This window comes from Ruditapes philippinarum, unplaced genomic scaffold, assembly GCF_026571515.1.
Source record: "Ruditapes philippinarum isolate M1 unplaced genomic scaffold, ASM2657151v2 ctg6492_1_1_1_1, whole genome shotgun sequence".
NCBI lineage: Eukaryota > Metazoa > Mollusca > Bivalvia > Venerida > Veneridae > Ruditapes > Ruditapes philippinarum.
The window spans coordinates 47969-72814 of NW_026856060.1; the positions used below are offsets into that span (position 1 = coordinate 47969).

The 24846-nt window shown below is 33.7% G+C and overlaps 1 protein-coding gene across 2 annotated transcripts in view; it reads right to left on the reverse strand.

Annotated features, from left to right (window-relative positions):
* Nucleotides 1–19228, reverse strand: part of LOC132745287 (guanine nucleotide-binding protein G(q) subunit alpha) — a 45755-nt gene extending 26527 nt beyond the window's left edge. Inside the window, exons 1-3 of one of the 2 annotated variants that reach the window (XM_060734165.1) lie at nucleotides 18906–19228; nucleotides 13076–13260; nucleotides 7006–7065 (exon numbers count right to left, since the gene is read on the reverse strand). In XM_060734165.1, coding sequence (XP_060590148.1) covers nucleotides 7006–7065; nucleotides 13076–13260; nucleotides 18906–19023 — 363 coding nt within the window. In that variant the 5' untranslated portion in view covers nucleotides 19024–19228. The remainder of the gene's footprint in view (nucleotides 1–7005; nucleotides 7066–13075; nucleotides 13261–18905) is intronic. The other variant, XM_060734167.1, reaches the window with a different exon arrangement.
* Between the last annotated feature and the right edge of the window lie 5618 nt (nucleotides 19229–24846).

The following is a 24846-nucleotide window of genomic DNA, read 5'->3' on the forward strand; positions in this document are numbered from 1 at the left end:
TTCTGTTGCTGTTGACAACAGATTTTGCTATAACCCTAATTCTGTTGACAACAGATTTTACCCGTGCGGCCAGTGCAGACGAAGATCACGTGGCACATCGGTGGTGCAACTATTCCCTATTCAAGCAATACTTTTATGTCAAATTTTCCATAAAAATGATGTTGTTTTGTTTTCTCAAGATTAAAACATGGACTAAAGTCTGAAAGAAAGGTGATCTCTCGGAAGCATTAAAAACAAAACAAAAATTGCATGAAATTGCAGACTTGGTCTGATTGAGTCTGTACTGGAGGGATAATGAAAATGTGCAACATCCCTCAAGCCCCAAGACCAGCTTGAGCAGTACTCAATTTTCAACACTTAAAGGTGCTGGAATAAATGATCCCAAAAGGACCAGAAAAATATAGCACTGAAATGAAGTATGAAGTTCATTTAAGAAATTTAGCATGGTATGGGTCAAAATAAATGTAGTAACACTGAAGTAGTTCTAAATTTTCTTCCTCTTTCCCCTATGGAACAAAAGACTGCGCTTGAATTTCACAAAATGAAAAGGCTAAGGCCTCTCTGAAAAGCCCCACCTATGAAAACCTTTTTTTAGATGATAATACAAATAATATTAAGAGTTTGGTACAACTGCCAGAAATGTAGCACAATATGATCACTTTACACTACAACCCGTTATTGGGCTCATGCTGGGGTCCAAGGTCTCAACACCACGTTATAACAAAGGCCATAAGGGACCCAAAGCCCTAATAAAGCGTTAAACCCCAAAGGGAAAGGCATTAAAAACTGGGAGGGCAGGCATTTTTATGTTTTTTAAAACCCAAATCGAAATTCCCCTTTACTTACTTTAAAATTTTGGAAAGAGTTGTATGTTTAAATTCTTTTCTTAGAAAATTTAAAATCCACAAAAACTTTTTTTCTGGTTAATTTTCTTTTTTTTTTTCGTTTTAATTTTTCCCCTTAAAAAACTCAACCCTTGATTAGATCGTGCCTAAGTTCTAGTATTTTTTTTACACCCTTGGCGGGTTTCAAAAAAGGCTTCATTTTTTGGAAAAATTTTGTATAAATATAAAATTTTTTTTTTGGGGGTTAAATTCCTTTTTTCAGTTTTTTGGGGAATTGGTTTTCCCGGGGTTTTCCCCCCTTTTTTTTTGATTTTCCCCTTCAGAAAGTCACAGGTTGTTTTGAAAATTGAAAAAAAATCACTGCCCAGGTCATATGACTTAAATGGCTAGATTTATTTTATCATAATTACGGGTCCAAGTAACCTTCACCATTTTGATCTGAAATTGGGTCTGGCACAAAGAACTCCTAAAGTGCATCCATATTTAAAGGGACTCCATTGAGGTTTTTTGACATGACTTGACTGAAAATATTTTTCATAGTTTAATGTTCCATTTTATGTAGGCCTAGACCAATGACTTTTGTGCAAAATTCAGATCATTCACTCACTCCGTTTTTCAAGTATATTTTATTAATTTTACTGTGAAAATTGACCCAAAATTGAAAAGCGTTGTGTTTTTCACTCAAAGTGGGCTAACAATAGCCCAATAATACAATTTCTAATTCATTTCCGACTAGACGTCGTAAGTATCTGTTGCATATTATTCTGTTTTATGTGCCCAAGATCTATAAAAGAAATTCACATTTTAAATTTTTAGATAATTGTGACCTCAGTGGAGTTCTTTTAAAGTTTCAATTAGTGTTGAAGATAATGACCATAAACTAAAATTTATCCAATGCAGATACCAATAACCTTTTCTCACATGACTGAAAAAAAAAACATTGAAAAAAAATTGCACTGAAAATTGTCAAAAGGGGACAAAATCTGGCTATGATTTTGTAATATATATTTGAATAACTTTAGTGGCACAAATACATATACACATGTACATAAAAAGAAATTATCTCTGGTGAAAAAAAGACAAATTGTACAGGTAATAGTATAAATATATATTGTCAAATCATGTTTTGACACAGTTACAAATAACCTTTCATTTTCCCAATGAACTAAAACAAACAAAAGCAGTAAAAGTTAAGAAAACAGCATAATTATGTCAAATGTTATTTAAAGTGGAAAAAACTTTGCTATGCACACTGAGCTTACTTGTGACCCTTCATATATTATAGAGTTTCAAGTGAATATTGTTCTGGTTTCAGAGCAATTAAAGTAAATGTAAATTTCCATGAAATACTTATTTGTGGTAAGTATGCAGTGTCTAATGAAATATTTACATGTATTACTGGTAAGTATACAGTATCTTTATATATTAAAGTTGAAATAAATGGGGAAAAAAGTCCATATGTTATGGAAGGGTATTTCAGGGTTCGTACAGACATCCAGTATCAAAATTCAAGGACTTTTTAAGCAGTTTTTAAGCATGTTTTTCTATTTTTCAAGCACAATTTTTTGCGTGTCTATCCTACACAATGTTTAACCAATATTAATTTATAAGTCATTTCTTGTTGAAAATACATTTTCTGGCTACAGTTTCTATAGAATAACAACAAAGATAGCAACAAATACAAACTTAACTGCCACCCTGTTGTATGGCCCCCTGTTAAACCCCTTACTTCAATATATCATAAACAAGATCGGGTTTTTTTTGTTTTGGTTTTTTTATTTGTTGATTTTTACCGACACTAGTCTGTCATTCAATTATTTTCAAGCACATTTGTAGCGAATTTAAGCACTTTTCAAGAGAGTTATCAAATTCAAGGACTTTTAAGCACTTTTTATCATTTTTAAGCACTTTTTAAGAAAGGGACTGAAATTTAAGCACTTTTTAAGACTATACGAACCCTGTATTTGACCTTCAATTGTGACCTTGACCTTGAGCTTACTCATGGGCAAAATGGGTTCTGCATTTCCCCTTGTTGAGGTAAACATTTCAGCAAAGTTTGAAGAAAAACCTTCAATTGGTATAGGATTTATAGAGCGACACAATAATGGAGACGGACGGACGGACCAACCAACACAACAAACCGAATCCCCCCCAAAAACATTTTGTTGTGGGGGTATAATGACTCATTTACAATTGATAACTCTTAAAGATACTATTCTATTGTTTTTTTTTTTAACATTCCAAAAACTTGCAGTGTTATGTGTATATTCTATATGATTGCATGTTGTATATTTTACTTCAGGTAATCTCACTGAATCGGCTCCTATTTTGAAGCTTATGGGGGAAGGTGGATTCCCACCCCCATTCAATTTTGCTATCCCAATCTAAGACACTGAAATGATCAAATCATGCTGCTTTTTTACTAACTGCTCATCACAACTAGTGAACTACATGACTAAAATAAAAGCAAACAAAAAACATGCAGTACAGGGCTCGACATTAACGGTTGTCCGACTGCCCGGGACAACTAAAAGTTTGGTCCGGGCAAGTTATTTTGAAAAGCACTTGTCCGACAGGGCAAGTGAAAATAAAAAGCATCATTGACAAAATTCATGTACAAAATGAATAGAAATAACATCTTTTCATTTATAAACATCTTTAAAACAAAAATACACCATGAATCATTATCAATAATGTGAATATACTACGGTCATGTACATTTGTTGATATAGGAAACGGAAGCAAAAATATGAGCATGCGCCGCGGTAAGGTAATTCCCCGTTTTAATAATAGACTATATCTAATTTTGTACAAGGTAATTCCCGGGTTAGCTGTTGTTTAAATTTTGATGTTTGCATGTAAAGATATCATTGAAAATATGTAAATAATCATATTGATCTTTAAATATAATTGTTAAATAAAGTTTTTGCATTTAAAATGATTTATTGTTTAATCTAATATAACAACATTATGGACTCGTTTACGGCTGTTGACTTGATGATTGAACGGGGAATTACCTTACCGCGGCGCATGCTCATATTTTTCCTTCCGTTTTCTATATCAACAAATGTACATGACCGTAGTATATTCACATTGAATAAACAGATGAACCGATGTTTTAGAAAAACTACTAAATACAAAAAAATATTTGTGTCTAACTAACAATCAATTTCATAAACAATATGTCCAGTTTATTGCCTTTTGTTAACATTACCTTATACAAGAAGTATTAATGTATGAGCTTGTTTGTTTTTCTGATTTATACATTTTTACCATTTTTAGGTCAGGACAAGTAAGTCTTAGGTCAGGGCAAGTAGTTTTAAAAACTACTTGCCCGACAGGACAACCTGATTCAAAAGTTAATGTCTAGGCCTGCAGTATCTAACTCATATTAATCATACTGAAGTAACTTGATCTTAGTTGTGATTAGAACACCAGGAAGTAGCCGTTTCAAGGTCAGTAGAGAAAAGTCATTCCCTTAAAGCAGCATGCCTCCAGATTCATGCTGATTTTCATGAAAAATTTGAAAATTAATTTTAAAGTATAAAATTGTGAAGTAACCAAAAGGAAGCAATTTTTTACATTATCAATTGCACTTACATTCCATTTAATTTACCATCAAAATATGCATAAATAACCCTTGCTGCATTAGTAAAGCAGTTGAAATATAGAAATAATTACTGAAAAATTCAGCCATTAATTGCAAATTCCATGTCAATTATTACTTGAAGCTTGAATCTTTTACTTGAATCTTCATACATTTTTTCATGCTTGATTATATTGAAATATTTTGGCTCATCTGAAGGCATGCAGCTTTAAATTTGAACAAGAGGGCCATGATGGCCCTGAAATTCCTCACCTGTATCAAGGCCCCTTGGCCAAGGCAAATTTTAAACCAGGGGCTTTTATTTGAGCAAACTTTGAAGACACCCACTAGAAAATTGATAAATATCTAAGCTCTAGCTCTTTGGGGTTTTTATAAGAAGATTTTTAAAGTCTTTACTATATATATAATTATAGGGAAAAGCAATGAACCCCCACCCCCTCGGAGGGGCCAATTTTGATCCCATGGCTTTTATTTGAACAATCTTGGTAGACACTCACTAGAAAATATTTCATGCTTAGTATCTTAACTCTAGCTCTTTGGGTTTTTTATAAGAAGATTTTTTTTAAAAGTTTTTACTATATACATATAAGGAAAATCAATGACCCCCGGGAAACACAAGGAGAAGAACAATTTTTTTTTACAATTCTAAAGTTGACAGGCTAACAATTATTTATTAACTGTAGATGAAATGTAAAATATAACCATGCAAAAATTGTGTTAAACGCTAAATGGAATGTTTATTCATACGTAAAACATGTGCAATAACTTTAAAAATGAAACATGTCAAAATAATGCAGGTGTATAAACACAAAATGATCTGACCGTTCCTATATACTGATTACAACTAATGCAACACTGCAACAACTCAAAAAAACAGTTTTACGCTATGTGTTATAATAACACACGAGTCAATTTCAACCACACTCAAACACGTCATCGCCAAGGGAAATTTTGGTAACTTTTTTTTTATTTTCAAACCAATGGTTATTTTCAAACCAATGGTTAAACGCCGGCCCTGTGGGGGAAAATCAAAAGGTAAATTCCCAGCAAAAAGCCCAAGTAACACGAGTTGGGACATAAAACATGTTCATTTTAATGTGTCAAAACCAAACAACAGCCTTGAAGGAGAGAGTGTGGTTAGAAATGACTGGTGCGTAACAAAAAGCTAGCATGTGTTATTTCCCAATTCTAGCATAAAACTTAAACTCTGTTCATAATTACTTAACATATTTAATTTGATAAAATTCATGTACAATTAATAAAACAAGTATATATTTCAAATTTAAAGAATATAAGATCATTCCTAAGAATAATGCTTACAATACAGTATGACCAAATAAATCTCGTCTCCCCTTTACAGAAATTTCATTTTTAATACAGTTAACTCCGTACCGCAAGACAACTCTGTATCTCGAATTTGCCTGGACTTTTCAAAAAGGTTGAGATAACAAAATTTCATAACAATTTTTTTTTCATCACTGTAACTATATACATTTAGTGTAGCAAGTGTTGGAGAGTTAAGGTTTTATAGTTCATACGATACATATTTGTGTTTACTATGAAATAAATGGATTCTGAATGATTTGAATAAAATTATGGATTCACTAGCACTTAAAGAGTAGATTTTTTTCCATATCAAAAAGCCTGGAGGGGGGAGGGGGCTTTATAAGGGGAGGTGCGTTTATTACAAATTTTACAGTATTTGGATACTGCTTGGGGTATGCCCATTAAGAAACTTTTGAATAATGAAACTAGGTAACTTTGGAAAATAAGACTAGTCTTAATTAAAGTAAGATAATATAGAGGATATTTAGGGAAAAAGAAGGAATTTCTTTTGATACCTTAGGAATAGTCTTGCGTTAAGAATGCACAGAACCATCAAAAGAAAGAGGGAGGTGAAAGTGATGGCAATAACAAATCAAGTTCCAGCAACCACCATTATACTTTAATAGTAACAGTTCAATTTACAATAACCATATCTTGAGCCGCGTCATGACAAAACCAACATAGTGGGTTTGCGACCAGCATGGATCCAGACCAGCCTTCGCATAAGCGCAGTCTGATCAGGATCCATGCTGTTCGCTATCAGTTTCTCTACTTCAATAGAGTTGGTAAGCGAACAGCATGGATCATGGTCAGACTGCGCGGATGTTCAGGCTGGTCTGGATCCATGCTGGTCACAAGCGCACCATGTTGGTTTTGTCATGACGCGGCTCATATAGTGTTCATGATAAGTATTTCCCCAAAAATTTGATGAATCAATAAAGACAAGACAAGCCTCTACACAAGCTTCTATTCTGTTTGCTGACTAACTTTACTTTTCATCATAATATTCCTTTAAATTGGACAAAGGCTGTTCCAGAAAACATGGAAGATGGTCATTCATTCAGTATCCATTTTAATAAAGTTCAGAAGGTTAATAATCTATATTGTAAAAGTCAAGACAGAAACATGTGACCCGTTTCAGAAAAAAGTTTTATGCTAGAATATTTGATAGGGATATTTATTTTAGGACGAGCTTTCTGTCCTGGTCGGACAAGGGAATGTACCCACCTGTCCTTCCAGTATCGTGAGGCTTCGTCCTACCAATTCTAACATCTCCCCTTTTCTCTCCTGAATTTATTAGAAAACACGTTTATTGCATACCATATACTGTACTATAAAAGTTCTACAATACACCACAGGGAGTTTGTAGCTTATTGCATACCATATATACTGTACTATAATTGTTCTACAATACACCCACAGCAGTGTTCAAAATTAGCAGTAAATCCTAATAGCCCCCCCCCCCCCCCCCCCCCCCCCCCCCCCCCCCCCGACTACTAAATTTCTCCTCGGGCTACCAAACTTTTCAACAGTAACAAGCCCGACCAGGCTACTGTATTTTCAGAGGCAATATAAACAACTGTTTAGAACAAATGAATCGTGCTAGTGAAATGTCTTTTGGGCTAGTGAATATTCCAATCTGGTAGTCCAACCAGTCTAGTGGATTCAAATCCTAATTTCTTACACTGCCACAGGGAGTTTGTAGCAGTAAGCATGCAATAATATATCATTTCTCGGTGGATTTTTTAACTTTTTCCCCCAAATACTTAATGTATATACATAATCATTTATTTTAATATCTTCCTAACACACTGCCTAGGTTTTATATATTATTTGATAAGACTGATTCACGACATTCTATATAATTCAGTCATCTACATTAAAGGTATATAGGTATGCAACATGCGTGTATTCCGTTACGGAAACGATTTGTCCCACATGAATACATTTCTACCCTTCCCGTCTATATACCAGCTCTGAAACTAACATAATTATATCAAGAAACCTAGCCTACTATCGGATATTAAAACAAATAAAAAATTTTTCTCCCTTTTACAATTAAAAACCCCCCCACACAAATTTTAATTTTTTTCCCTAAACCCGGGAAATACAGTTTAAGTATAAACGAAAAATGACATTTAAAAACAAAAAAAACAATCCTTTTTAAACATGACATTTAATTTTATATACCCGAGCAATGTTTTTAAGGGTTTTTTGTGGGGCGGCTAATTTTAGTAATTTAAATTTGGCCGCAACCCCCTGGGTTAAAGGGGGAAGGTGACAAACAAAAAAAAACCAAAAAAAGATGAAAAAAACTTTTTTGGGTTTTTTAAATAATTCATGTTTTAACCTATTTTATAAAATTTTACAAGGGGGGCCATATTTCCCCCCCCACTAATAACAATATATATTTAAAAAAAAAAAATCTAAAAAATGTTTATTTTATCGCTTTAATAAAATAAAATGTTTTTTATCGGATGTGAGGAATAATATCACGAGGGCGTAGCCTGCAGTGATATAGATGATGCGCATGCCAAACGAACAACAAAGTGATAAAAATGGACCGATTTGGATATAGTTATTTCAATTCTTACACGACATCGGACAAACAAATGCTTGCCGTACCTGAATATTAAGCTAAATTACGCCCGATTTGTTTCCGTATTTATTTTTAGCACCTCACATTTTTAGTGGTAATGTCACGTATATAATGATTACGTCACATGTCTAAATATAGAATGTCAAACAGTGATTTTATTGCATAATAACACACACTTTCGGTTCTTCTATATTCAATAGGGAAAAATGCTTATAATGTTAGAATTGTATTTCACATACTTCGCCGATCAAAAATTTGTGTAGAGGCTTTAATGCACAATTATGATAAACAATGATGACAAAGCACAGAACTGTTATGTTGTAAACAGAGTGGGGATACAGAATTGGAAAAGCTGGGGGTTGGGGGGTGGGGAATGAAGACAGGAGTTGGTCCCCCAAGAAAGTTGACTTTTTTGCCATGAAGAAGTAACTATATATAATAATAATGAAACATCAAGGCCTGGAGACATTAACTGATGTTATCCTGCCCTCCCCACTGGAAACTAGTAAAAAAAAAGCAAACCCCTTGTGGAAAATGCATAAACCAGTCCCTGATCGCGCTTTTGTGACCCCTTCTTGTATAAAATCTAGGATCAACACCTGTATACTGAACAAACCATTTCTTAAGAACCCAAGGCTTAATAAGAACATAAGGCCTAAAAAATGTGTTAAATAATACTCACCTGGGTCAAAATGCACATTTTATCTCAATTATTAATCATAATGCACATTTTATCTCAATTATTATGAAATTGCACATTTAATCTCATTTTTTATTCAAAATGCACACTTCACCTCAATTTTTATGAAAAATGCACATTTAATCTCAATTATTATTCAAAATGCACACTTTAACTCATGAAAAATGCACATTTTATCAAAATGCACACTTTATCTCAATTTTTATTCAAAATTTAAAATTCAAATGATCAAAGTCGTATTCTCGCCAATTAAATTAAATTATAATGTTTTAATATGTATAAAGATGATTTAAATTAGCAAACGTTCCTGTAAAAAAAGAAACTAACTTTAAGTTCATTATTCAATAATACTCATTATAAATTTCTTCTTGTATTAACTATCAAAGCAATATCAAATATCAATATCCAATTAATGTTCCTTTCTTTTTGTTGTTGTTTTTTTTAATGTGTAGCTGCATTGGTTTAATATCACCAATAATTAAATGACTTTAAATGATGAAATTTATTCCAGAAAATTAATGTCTTTTTCTTTCTTGATCAATTTAGGTACACTAGTGATAAAATTTGGTAAAATGAGTTCCTGGGACTCTGAAAATGTATATTTGATGTTACTTTGTGAAATGACCCATTCTTAAGCGTAAATACTTTCGCAAACAAGGGCAACATCGTCGCAAAATACGCCCGTCACAAGCTCTTTTGACAGAGATGTGGGCATTATTATGCCATAATAGATATGCATAATGGGAGATATGCTCTGGACAATATCCATAAAATATCTAGACATTTGATCATCTCTAGTGACCTTGAACCTTGCAAATATTTAAACCTGACATTACATGTGTCACACTTGTTAGTCATTGAATAGGTATCATTTGTGTTTAACAACCTCTATAAATTGAATGAACTAAAATGGTCCCCCGTACAAACACAAACTTTGACTTCTTTTCTCTTGTGACCTTGTCTTTGGTAGCAGGGACCTTGATTATGTGCGCAATACGGCAATAAGCCTCACAATGGTGAACATTTGTCCCAAGTTACATTAAAATTCCCCCAATAAATGTGCAAGTTTGGTTCCGAACAAGCAATTTTCATAACCTTTAAGTATGACCTCTATAACTTTTAACTTCATGCATGTGACACTGCTTCTTTTAGTGGTGAACATTTCTATGAAGTTTCATAAAAATTCCACTATGTTTGGAGAAGATCTGCTCTGGACAAAATTTCTATATTTTGTCATATTAAGAATAGTGACCTTGACCTTGCATATTATATTAACCTAAATTACATGTTTCACACCAGTAGTTATGATAATGACCATTCGTGTTTCGATGCCTTAGCTAATGCCTGGGCAAGTACAATAGCTGTCCCTATTCTTTGAATAATCAAACTAAATGTACATTTTTGTTGTTAAACTTGGATCCTTTTTTCTTAATTTGATAAAAAAAATTAGCTTGTTTTTCCTAAAATGAGCGGCTAGTCACTTCCTAATTTCCAGGGAAAAAAGCCCTGACCTAATTCAGAAATGACTGTCAAATGTTAATTTATTTTAAAGATCATAATAAAACTTCATCTATAGATCTTTCACAACTGCTGAAAATACTTAAAAGCTTAAGCTGTAAGAATACTTGAACATTGGAAAATCATTATCTCAATTTAGAATACAGCAAAATAAATCAGGAGGTGAAATTTTGACCCAATATCAGCCGTATCAAAACACTGCCTTATCTAATCTAACTAATGTAAAAGCAAAATAAACTTTTTTTACAGTAAGCTTTATAAACTTTATGAGTTTGTCTATCTTACACACTTATACTTTGACCACTTCAACGATCATAGTTTGACTAACTAATGTGATGTAACCATAGATGCTTCAATTTTTTACCATTTAGTTATTCTAGTATGAACAAAAACAACAAATGCCACAACAAACAAAGGACATGAAAGTTAAAGATTTGACACTACGTTCTGACTGAACCACAGCAGAATTTTGCTTGGTAGCAGTAATGCATAGCTAAATCAGTGACATAAGCATTTGAAAAAGTTTCACATCCATGCAAGTTTTTTTCCCATGATTTTAGGAACATGACCCATACCCATGGAATTGCGAATTTCATCAATGTTTTGTTAAAAATTCGGGGAAATCGCACAATTTCGATTTTGCAGTGATTAAAAGAATGCAAAGAATCACTGTCTAGGATGGCATCTACTAACATTTAAGCACTATAACAGTGAAGAAGCCCTTATTTTCAAAGACTATAGAATTTGTTATTCAATATTTTTTATTTTGTAACTTTCAATTGGGATTTTTTTCCTGTGCATTGGGAAAATAATATACTATTTTCAATTGGTAATATGACCGAGTATCGGCTATAAAATAAACCAAAGAAAAATTCCTGTCATGTATTAACAAGAGGGCCATGATGGCCCTGAAATCACTCACCTGTATATAGGCCCTTAGGCCAAGGCCAATTTTATGCCAGGGGCTTCATTGGAACAAACTAGGTAGAAGATATTTCAAGTTTTTACTATATACATAAATGGAAAAACTATGACCTCTAAGGCAGGCCAATTTTAACCAAAGAACCCTTATTTGAACAAGCTTGGAAGACACCCATTAGAAGATGTTTCATGCTTAATATCTAAGCTCTAGCTTTTTGGGGTTTTTATAAGAAGATTTTTTTAAAGTTTTTACTATATACATAAAGGAAAAAACAGTGACCCCCTAGGGTGAGGCCAATTTTTACCCCAGGGCTTTTATTTGAACAAACTTGGTAGACACCCACTAGAAGATGTTTCATGCTTAATATCTAAGCTCTAGCCATTTGGGGTTTTTACCAGATGATTTCGTAGCGGTTTATGAGGAGATGTCGTTTGAAGTAAAAGTTTACGGACCGACAGACACCGGACGAAAAGTGATCACAAAAGCTCACCATGTCACTTTGTCAGAGGTGAGCTAAAAATAGAGACTGATCATAGGGAGTCTAAGTATTCTCAATTTTCAAAACAGTTGAAAAACTCCTTCGAATTGTTCTAAACTAGCTAAATTTTTTAAACTTAAAAACAATAAGTTGATATTTCTAAATGAAAAATCTGAATTCAAATGTATCTTTTTCATTTTCCTTCAACCTTCTATTAGTAACAACACTGAAGTTTTGTATTATGAAAAACATAGCTGTTGCAAAAAATATAAAATTGCCAACTTAAAAAAAGTTGTAACTTAACTGTATCAGTAAGGAAACGGGGCATTTCCTTATACATGGTAATTCCATCAAAATTTTTAAATTACAATGCAAATTTGACAGAACTTCTCCTTTTTACACCAGTGCAAGACATACGAATCATATACTGGCTTCGGGGGTATCTACCGACCGGCTTTCGGTACTGACTGAAATTAGGGTAACTGTTTATGACAGAAACAAGGCTCTGCGGAGTTTCTGCTAAACATTTACCTTAGAGCTAGATACTCCTGTCTATAACAAGAGCCGGTGTTTGATTCTGTTTCTTGTATATTAAATATTAATTATATTTTGGAAAGAAATTACGAAAACTAATATTTTCAGGTACCACTTTTTTCTTACAACTTCTTTCTTCAAAGGAAAATTAGGACATACTATGAACGAAATTCATCCATAAAAGGCACGGGAATGATTTACTTAAAGCATGTGACCTGTCTTACATAGAGGGTTAAAGACTTGTTTTTCAAGCAACAGTGTAAACAGTAGATAATCCCATCTGATATGCAAGAAAAACTCATCTTACACACCTGTGTAAGTGAAATTGTGTGCTTTAAATGTCAATTCCAGCATATCTTTCTTTGCAACAACACATGCCATTTATATAGGAAAACTTGAGAGCAAATACTAATAAAAAAGTTTTTAAAAATTAAATTTTGTTCAAAGATAAAATTGGTTTAGCAGACGAGATATATGGAATATAAAGAATACAAGAATAAGAAGTTTAACGGGTAAGAAAATGTTCAAGATTAATCAACAATATACCTCATTGTTAGGGTCTTTGTAGCTGATTTTCAATGTGTCCATAGCTCGTATCATTGCATTCATTGCCATAAAGATATTCTGGTACACTATCTTGATGAAGCTTCTTTTGTCATCCTCGGAATAGCCTGTACCATGGATAATCCTCATCTGTTTGATAAATGTACTCTTCCCACTCTCTCCCGTCCCTGCATAAGAAAATACATGTATCGAAGACCTGACATTATTTTCATAAACAATTTATTTGCTTGTTTGTTTTGGGTTTTACGTCACACCGACACAGCACAGGTCATATGGCGACGTTCCAGCTTTACTGGTGGATGAAGACCTCAGACCTTCCGTGCATTATTTCAGGCACAAGCGGGCACCTTAGTAGAACCACCGACATTCTGTAAGCTAGCTGGATAGCTTCCTCACATGAAAAAATCCGTAGTCCCTTTCGAAATTTAAACGCACAGTGGTGAGGGGCAAGTGGTTTGAGGTTGTTGACCATAACCCAGGGCCCTAAATCCAATTTGGGGGAAGCGGGTCGCTACCCTCAGCAGGGGGAATTTTGGTTGTATGGGGGGAATTTTTCTCTTTTTCTTTTATGGTCAAATATCAAATAAACTTATTTAAATATCAGCTGTTTTTTTATTTACATGCATATTGTTTTTTTTAAAAAATCCCAAATAGGTAACACTAAACTGTTCAGAAGTGATGTTTATGCAGCTTAGCTTTCTTTATAATTCACCCCCCCCCCCAAAAAAAAAAAAAGCATTTAGAAACACATTCAGACAAATGTCTCCATTTCCAGTAATATGAACAATACATGGACCTAAAGTAAATTCTATTCATAAACTACATTTCTAGTGTTCTAACACCCCTTTTACAAGACAAAGCTTCCTTTTCTTGACTTTGTAAAACATTCGTAAAAATCGGCATCGCGAAAATATGTGACAAATGCAAGTTTGTTTGTTTTCTGTTTACACATCCACGATTCTAGTTGTTTCTGATGTAAATTATATAAAATTAAATTGATTGTTTATTATAAGATCATTTTTCATCAGTTATTTAATAAAGTATCATGAAAACAAAACTTACAAGTTTGTAATTTACGGCAAAATTTACCGTGGTTGATGTAACATTTGAAGACAAAAAAAAAATGATTTCATGAATCAAATTGTTGATGGGAATTGTGATTTTTTCTGCATATTTCTGTTGGAATTTTAGCATTTTTACAGGATGAAAGGCCAATATGTGACGGTAGATTTTGGGGGAAAAAACAAACAGAAACGTTCAGACATGTACTGTACGATATTCAATTTACAAAATAGACGTCAAATAGATGGATTTTAATTTTCAAAAACAACATTAGTTTTCATTTTTTCTCTTTAACACTTTATATGTTTTGAGGGGGAATTTTTACCTCTGTTAGGGGGAAAAAAACATACTATTTTGGTTGGGGACTGCGGCCGAATATCGGCCGCAGATTTGGTTGATCGAGGGCCCTGTAACCACTTGGCAACGGACGCCCCCATTAAAAATAAATCATTAAATACACTGAGGGTCATAAAGATTTTTCTAAGGTTTGTTTAGAAATTTGAGGTGGTCATTCTTGTTTTCATCACATATTATAACAGAAACTTGTGTTTTCTGCATTTCAACCCTGAAATATATCATAAAGCAATTAGCATACTAGTAATCATTCTTATTCAATAAAGACAAAAGCCATTTTTTAAACATAACCGTCCGTTTTCATTTTTTTAAAGACTAAAATTTCAAATGTACTAGAATCCTACAGAAAATTGTCGGTAGGCATTTGTCTGTGTGGTCTGATTCTGTAATTAGTTGTAGGCAGGGATTTTTTCCAGGATTTTGGGAACACGACCCATACACATGGAATTGGGAATTTCAGCAGTGTTATGTTAAAAATTGGAAAAAAATGCATGATTGAAATTTTGCAGTAATTAAATGGATGCAAACAATCACTGTCTAGGATGGCATCTTCAAACATTTTTAGAAGCACTATTACAGTGAAGAAGCCCTTATTCGCAAATATTTTATAATTTTTATTCAATATTTTTATTATTTAACTTTCAATTGGGAATTTTTTCCTGTGGATTTGGAAAATAATATAGATCTACTATTTTCAATTGAGAATATGACCCAATACAGTGTTGCATCTAGAATTTCAAAATTATTGGGGGTTGTCCCCCCACTCAACTGAAAAATGTGGGGGATTTGAAAAAATGTGGGGGACATACATTTACCTTACATAACAATATGAAAATAATTCATTTATTTTACGTTCAGACATTTTTGACAGCAATCGTCCGCTCGACAACGGAAATGGAAAAAATAATATATGGGTCGATAAAATATTGAGGAATACTACCAAATACAAGCGAGATGACCCTGTCAGCTGCTACACGCGATTTAGTCGGTAATTTAGTCATAACCGCGAGTGAAAACAAACATGACTGAAGGCCTGAAGCGTTCAAGAAACAATGAAGATAAACTGAATAAGGTTGAAAAGATCGTCAGATGCGCGACTTGGCGTGCAATGACTTCATTAAAATGGGTGATCTGCATAAAATATGAGCAAATCACGCAATCGCGAGGCCTAGATGCAACACTGCCAATAACGGCTATAAAATATGCTATGCTATTCCTAGGTTTAACAGGAAGATTAAATGACTGAGTCTATAACTTAATGGTGGTTTTTACATGATGTCCATAATAATGTTGGACTTTGCCTCACTCAGTAAAGTTTTATACTTAGTCATAAGGTCAGTTTCTGGTTGACAGTATTGCGATTGAAATGACATTAACATTTATACTAAATTTTTAGAGAAACATCATTTGGATCTCGCCCTGTCAGGTGAGATTGATAAATTTTTTACTTGACCGACCTGAACATTTTACTAGCAAATACGAGGGGTCGAGTGGATTTATTACGGCCTGAGTCAGAGTTATTGTGAATAATGTGTAACGGGCATTTAAATTGATTTCAGGATATCACATAGCCTTTTTAGGCGGAAATTCCTTTTTGGCCTAGGGGAAACAGCCTTTATCAGGCTGTGAAATATTGGAAATAAAATCTATGAACCCCATAAAGATACATTTCAATGTGTACCCCACCTTGCAATAAAAATTATGAGCTACTTCAGATCATTTTACTTGTCTTGGGAGCCTTTTCAGCACATGCATTTTAACCAATAACAGGAAGTAGATCTGTTTATATACTGTGTATTGGCCCAGACAGTTTTTTTAAACTTGCCTAAAAATGTCAAACTATTGCTTTTATATATTGGAAAGTTAGGCCTAAAAAAAAAAATTGTTTTGTTCGGGTCACCCGAACCTACCTAATAATATGCGCCGACCCTACCGTTTTTTTCGTGTCCAAAAAAAAAAAAAAAAAAAAATCCATGAAAATACCGTATTATTGAGGTACTCAATGAGCAGTGTGAAGGGCAATTCAGGCGAAAATTTCGCTCTGTATATTTCCATTTCGCTCTCCCAATTGATCAAAGAGAAGTCAACATCGCTGATAAAATCTTAATTCCCAAAGAGTAATTACTTGCCGATGTAAAGAGCAGAGATTGTATCCGCCCATATGACGACTGCTAATTATCATTATCCAATCAGAGCATCGCTATATACTACCCTTCTACCTGTATGCAAAGCGATAGACCGCCTACTCTAAACAGTAAATAATGAGAGCATCGGCCCGAAACGGGTATATTTTGCGAGTTTAATACGGGATTTGGCGATAATTATAGATTAATTTTTTTCCGATCAACTAAACACGTGCAAATCTTCCCTAATTGATATACACGCGGTGTTTAACCGAAGTAAAGGCGATGTGCAATGGGTTTTTCACGGCTATCACAAAACTGTTAGTCAATTCGCAAAAATCTTATGATTGGTATGTTGTAGACAGTGAGGGTGTTTTGCATTGTTATCTTTGTAGAAATGCCAAATTTGACACAGCTTGTACGCACGTGGGCACGACATCCTAAAACTACGAATCATGATCGGCATATGCGACATATCGGTCGTATATCATGTGCTCATGTATATAACAACAAAATTTGTCAGGAAAGAAGTGTTCTTATTGTTTCAATATATATATATTTGTTTTAATGTCATAAATATGACGCTCAGATTAAGATTTATTAATATTGTAAATTTCAAAAAGCATTATTTATAAAGATATTACCCAGTTTAACATTTAATGAAAATAAAGGGAGGTAATTAGAAATTTATTTTCTATAATTTCTCAGTCGAATTTTTCAATAAGAAATGAATGTATATAATTTTAGTGATCAAATATAATGTGCACAAATGTTTGCAGTACATATTTTACATATTCTTCGATATTTGAAAATTGTTTTATAAGCATAATTATATGCACATAAATATGACAATACAACATAGAAGATCATAAAAGAAATTTCTGTAAACAGAACAGGATAGACAGATTTTATTAATCATTATCCAATGTAACTTTATCTGGAAAGTAAAAATATAAAGTTAATTTATTCATCATAGTTTTCTTACACATTATTATCAAAAATATATGAGAAAGCTTATAAATAGCTGATAAATAGATTGTGTTTCTATTCTAGTTAAAGGATGTATAGCCATGCATGTTAATGCATACACATTGGGATGTTTCCCTTCTGCCGATTTTTCACGAGGAAGTCACTTCTCCCTAAAATTTCCCCCCAGGATGAGCCCTGGGTACGGTACAGGTTTTATCGCCGCTCTTAGTTACAAAATGGCGGATCACATCGTCAATATTTGTAAAACGGCGTGTGATCTTCACCAGAAGAACGCTGAGAGTTTAAGATTGTTACACCTGAAATGTCTTTTGAAAACATAGAAGGGATGTATTTGTGCCACCCGGGAGGGATGTCAGAAATTTCCATATCTAAATTTCAATATACTGGTGAAAAAAAAAAAAAAAAAAAAAAATCCGACCTACCCTACCTATTCCTTGAGAGCATGTTACCCTAACAAAACAATTTTTTTTTTAGGCCTTACATGTCAAGAACAACGATTCAGTGATTTTTCTCGCTTAATTGGGAAGAAGCCTTAGCCTCTTGATTTTGGGAAAAATTATCGCTAAAATTGCTAATTTGGGAAGAAAAAAGCATGCTTCAGTTCAGATTTTTGGGAAAACTGCATGATTTTAAAGAAAATTTCAATTGGGAAGAGGCCCTTTTTCGGAGTCTGTTATATATGTAGGAAAATCACTGCGATTATTGATTAAAACAGTTGTTACTTTACTCCCAACATCTAGAACTTATTTGAAATTCTTTTTTCTGTCAGTAATTTCATTTTCGGGGAAATCAAATCAAATGTTTTGATGCATACACATGTCAGGCTAGTGTCCATGAAAACTATGAACCAAAAGCTGTTCCAGCTGACAAAGATATATTCAAAACATAGAAGACTGAAATTTAGTCTAATTATGCAATTCTGATATAAGTGTTCTTTCAATGTGCTAATGGCATCAGCATTGAATTTGCACATTTTACCAGCAACAGAAGATAATCATTATGCAAAAATAGAATTGACAAATGAATCAGTATTTTTTATCAAAACAGGATGGTGTAACAGGTCATTATTAACTTTATGACGTTAACATTCCAGATGATGTTCTACATAATACATCAACGAGTTATAAACACAACTGTCAACACGAATTTTATGTGAAAAACACAAGATTTTAATAATTATTAATATTCAAGATGGCCGACTCTGCATCAGATTTGGATGCAACTGAACTGTCTTCAGCTAAATAATCCGTTTTTTCAACCATCATGGGATAAATTATACCCACCAAGTAATAAAAGTTTAAGTTCTCTTCTAGCATCCCTTTTGTCTTTGCGCAATTGTCTTTCGATCTCCTGATTGATGCGTTTTTGTTCCTGTTGTTCAGCGCTCAGACAGCACGCCATCTTGGATAGACCTGACGCTCACGGTCAGTGAGTCAGGTCGATTTTACGGAGTTCCTGCCCCAGTCTTAATATAATACCGGCGTCACGGGCCCCGGAAAGAACCCCTCCTTCAAATTAAAAACAAACCGAAAGCCCTATCTTGGCTCCTTGTGCAGATAACATCCAAAATAACAGACGCTAATATTGGTTCAGCTTCTGCATAGCCTCTGCTACAAACAGGGTGTGGTAAAATTTAGGGTAGTTTAGCAAATGGAACAGCAATCGATAAATCTTAAAACATAAAACATTTCTTTGATTAAACGAATACAAATCAAATATAGCATCCTTTAAATGGACAGAAATATTATTTTTTAGTTATATGTTGGTCAAACAAAGTTAACTATTAAGAATGAAAGCCGTTTCATCATCGAATTTTATTCATGGAATAGCATAATTAATGGCGTACAATAAATTGAAAGCGGACACCAGGACACCAGCCACTAAGGCGCACTTACATACACACCGCATATTTTTATCGGTACCAGCAAATGTTCGGTTCAGAGCCTCGCTTTGGTCCAAGGTCTGTGCATACAGAATGAGCCGGCGAAATTTTATTGAATGAAAAAGCGTATATTGAATGAAACGACGAATAACATCTTTAGTAGGAACGATTATGGCTATATTGTTTCTAGACAATTATGGATAATGAAAAAATGTTTTTAAGTTATGATGTTATGGAAAATATAGAAGCCTGTAGAATTGAATTTTCATTTATAAGTCATGTTATAAAACAATATATAATGACAGCAAATTAAAGCATTAAAGGGAGAGAATTACGGGAAAATGAAATAAGATCTATATATATTGATGATAAGTGATGAATCACTGCAAAAAGAAAGCGCGTTAATTTTTTTTATTTAACCGTGAAATACAAGAATATGTCAGAAATCTGAGCGCTGTGCAAAAGACCTCTAATGATAAAAAATACCGAGCACGTGGAGTTTAATAGTAAGCACTGGACAATGGTTGCTAATTCCATAATAATTAATTAATTAGGGTAATTTTCTCAAGAATGTGAAAGCATGTTAATGTAAGTCTAAGTTGTCAGTGCTGCAATTATTTACCTGTATATTTAGTGCAGACATTATTATATATAATATCAACCAGGGAGAGGGGGTGCATATCCCCCATCACCAACGTCGATTATGATAGACCACAGAAATAGTTTACTTAATTATTTTCGACATTATGACCTTCACAACTACAAATGGGCCCAGCATTACAAGTTAAATTCACATAATCAAAATATTATTGATTTGAATTAAATATATTTTATTGCCAAAAATGAAATATATACATGTATACATGTAAAGACAGTTACAGTACAATGGTATAATATATATGTCCCACAGGTTCTCTCAACATTAGCAACGGGTCTTCCCTGATGCAATATGTAAAAGAACATATTTTACAAGAATGACTACCAGTTAGATAGTTCTAAGTAACTAAACACACACATATAATATATATTATTATAGTACTTGGCTTTCCCAAAAAAAAAAAAAAAAAAAAAAAAAAGATAAAAATGATAATACCGGTAGGTAAGAAAGAACAATGAAAACAATTGAATAGTATTGAACACTGTTGACTGATTTTTGTATAATTTACGTTTCAATGACTTAGAAAACATGTACAATAGCCAAATATAACAAAAACAAACAGAATGCAAATAGATATTGAGAAAAGGAAATAAAGAAGGAACAAAAAGAAGAAAAAAAAGAATATTGTCTGTTGTTTTTCAAATATGAAAGAAAAGTACATTCATATGTATTGAGATTATGCTGGTTTGATTTTAAAATCAAAAGAGTTTGGTTACTTTTATGACATGCTGAACAGTCAAAAATATTTTATTATGATTTTCTAAAGAGAACTCTTTGTTACCAATTAAAAAATAATTGGACATTTAAAGGGTGAAATTGCCTTAATTCGGTAAAAAAGATTAATTCTTTCCTTTCGATATTTCGGACAAGTAAACAAACAACAGGGCCAAGATGGTCCTAGATCGCTCACCTGGCCCATCGAACTCATCTGAGCAATTACCTAGACAAGCATTCTGATCAAGTTTCATGACATGTGACCACTAGACTGTTAACAAGGATTTTCCATATTTGAGCAGTGTGACCTAGTTTTTGACCCAAGGTGACCCATATTCAAATTTAATCTAGAAATCATCAAAACAAACTTTCAGACCAATTTCCAGGATAATTGGATCAAAACAGTAGCCATTAGAGTGTAAACAAGATTTTTCTATTTTTAGCTCCTGTGACCTAGTTTTTCACCCGAGTTGACCCATGTTCGAACTCATCCAAGTAATTACCTAGACATGCATCCTGACCAAGATTGATGACAATGGAGTAAAAATGTTAACAATGTTTTTTCCATATTTGGGCGGTGTGACCTAGTTTTTGAACCATATTCGAACTTGACCTAGAAATCATCAGAACAAACTTTCAGACCATTTTCCAGGATAATTGGATCAAAACAGTAGCCACTAGAGTGTTAACAAGATTTTTCTATTTTTAGCTTCTGTGACTTAGTTTTTCATCCGAGGTGACCCATGTTCGAACTCATGCGAGTTATTACCTAGACAAGCATCCTGACCAAGTTTGATGACAATTGAGACCTCTAGAGTGTTAACAAGGTTTTTCCATATATGGGTGGTGCGGCCTAGTTTTTGACCCCAGGTGATCCATATTCGAACTTGACCTAGAAATCATCAAAACAAACTTTCAGATCAATATCCAGGATATTTCGGTCAAAACAGTAGCCATTAGAGTGTTAACAAGATTTTTCTATTTTTAGCTCCTGTGACCTAATTTTTCATCCGAGGTGACCCATGTTCGAACTCATCTAAGCAATTACCTAACAAGATTTTTCTATTTTTAGCTTCTGTGACTTAGTTTTTCATCCGAGGTGACCCATGTTCGAACTCATGCGAGTTATTACCTAGACAAGCATCCTGACCAAGTTTGATGACAATTGAGACCTCTAGAGTGTTAACAAGGTTTTTCCATATATGGGTGGTGCGACCTAGTTTTTGACCCCAGGTGATCCATATTCGAACTTGACCTAGAAATCATCAAAACAAACTTTCAGATCAATATCCAGGATATTTCGGTCAAAACAGTAGCCATTAGAGTGTTAACAAGATTTTTGTATTTTTAGCTCCTGTGACCTAATTTTTCATCCGAGGTGACCCATGTTCGAACTCATCTAAGCAATTACCTAGACAAGCATCCTGACTAAGTTTGATGACAATTGAGTCAAAAATGTGACCACCAGAGTGTTAAAAGTTTTTTTTCATATTTGGGCGGTGTCCCCTAGTTTTTGACCCCAGGTGACCCATATTCAAATATGACCTAGAAATCATCAAAACAAACTTTCAGACCAATTTCTAGGAGATTTCGATCAAAACAGTAGCCACTAGAGTGTAAACAAGATTTTTCTATTTTTAGCTCCTGTGACCTTGTTTTTTATCCGAGATGACCCATGTTCGAACTTATCCTAGCAATTACCTAGACAAACATCCTGAATAAGTTTGATGACAATTGAGTAAAAAATTTGACCACTAGCGTGTTAACAAGGTTTATCTATTTTTAGATCCTGTGACCTAGATTTTCACCCGAGATGACCCATGTTCTAATTCATTCGAGCTATTACCTTGACAAGCATCCTGACAAAGGTTGCTGATGATTGAGTCAAAAATGTGACCGCTAGTGTTAACGAAGAAGTGTGTCCGTCCGTCCGTCCGTCCGTCCGCTTTTCTTGTCCGGGACATAACTTTGAAACAACAAGAGGTATCAACATTTTGTACAAACTTTGTAGGTAAATATATCTCATAGAGTAGGTGTGCAGTGCACAAGAACCGTAACTCTGCCTTGTCTAATTTTTGAATTATTGCCCTTTGTTTATTTCTACTCTTTGAACTTTGTCCGGGACATAACTCTAAAACTATAAGAAATAACATCACAAAACTTTATAGATAGATAGATCTCATTCAATAGAAGTGCAATGCAAAAAACATAACTCTGCCTTGCCTAATTTTTGAATTATTGCCCTTTGTTTATTTTTACACTTTGAACTTTGTCCGGGACATAACTCTTAAACTATAAGAGATATCAACATGAAACTTTGTAGGTAGATATATCTCATTGAGTAGGTTTGCAGTGCACAAGAACCGTTACTCTGCCATGCCTAATTTTTGAATTATTGCCCTTTGTCTATTTTTACATTTTGAACTTTGCCCCGGGACATAACTCCAAAAGTATAAGAGATATCAACATGAAACTTTGTAGGTAGATAGATCTCAGTAGAAGTGCACTGGTAAAGAACCATAACTCTGTCTTGCCTAATTTTGGAGTTATCGCCTTTTGTTCATTTTGACACTTTGAACTTTGTCCGGGACATTTCTCTAAAATTATAAGAGATATCAACATGAAAATTTGTAGGTAGATAGGTCTGATTGGGTAGAAGTGCAGTGCTAAAGAATTATAACTCTGACTTTTGAAGGTATTGCCCTTTATTTATTTTTACTTTTTGACTTTTGTCCGGGACATCACTCTAAAACTATTAGAGATATCAACATGAAACTTTGTTGGTAGATAGATCTCATTGGATATAGCTGCAATGCTTAAGAACCTAAACACAGCCTTGTCTACTTTTGGAGTTATTGCCCTTTTGTTCATTTTTTCACTTTGAATTTTACCCGGGACATAACTCTGAAACTATAAGAGATATCATCACAAAACTTTATAGATAGATAGATCTCATTGAATAGAAGTGCGGAGCAAAAATCATAACACTGCCTTGCCTAATTTTGGAGTTTTTGCCCTTTGTTCATTTTTTTTAAAGCTTTCCTGTGTCCAAAACCTTCTCGGGGAGCATCACCCGGTTCAACCAGTTCTTGTTTTCAGGGGTTTCATATTGTGACAACAGGAAACGTGTTTTTATGTTTGACTATGATACAAAAAGGAAAGAACACCAAAACACTCGTCAATCTGATTAATACTCGGGGGCTATGCGTTATTACAATGCGAGGCATATTTTTTTTCTCAAGATTTTTCTATAAGAATAGTCGTTATTATAGAAAGAGAACGGAATTCATGTTTCTTCGCATTAGTAACCAATTCTGAAAACTGCTTTAAACTGTAGTCCAAAATTTTGGCTTGGATCTGGTGCCATAATTGTCAATTGAAGAAAAAGTTCAGATTTATGCCATAAATAATTGCAATATAAACATATTAAAGTAGGATTTTGCCTTCCGTACTCCCGGTTGATGTAATCACGACTTTTAAATCATGGCGTAGGTCAGGTAATACAAGAAAACGAAATAGCTTGAAACTGAAGTCCGCTCGTATACAAGCAACTTTCAAGGTTATGCAATGTGTTTGATAAAACGGCTTATATACTGAAGGGAAAACACTATTCTATGGCAAGCTTATATTTTTCTCCGAAGAATGGTGCATATCCCAAAGAAATCGGGGCAGAAATAAAATACTTACGGCTATTTTCCTTTTCGAATCGAGCAATATTTGTCTTGGAAATGATGCCGAAAATGACGCCCAGGTCACGTGGTATTGCTACACTGTGTAGGAACATCAACTATATTTTTCTTAATTGATATTTGATTTTATTATTAATAAAATATTAATTCAAATATAATATGGCAGCATGAAATTGTGCAATATTGACATTGTTCTTTTTTGCTGCAGGCTATTTCAATAATACGGTAAATGTATTTCTATCATGTTTGACAATAAAATGTCAGAACACTGCCATTTATTC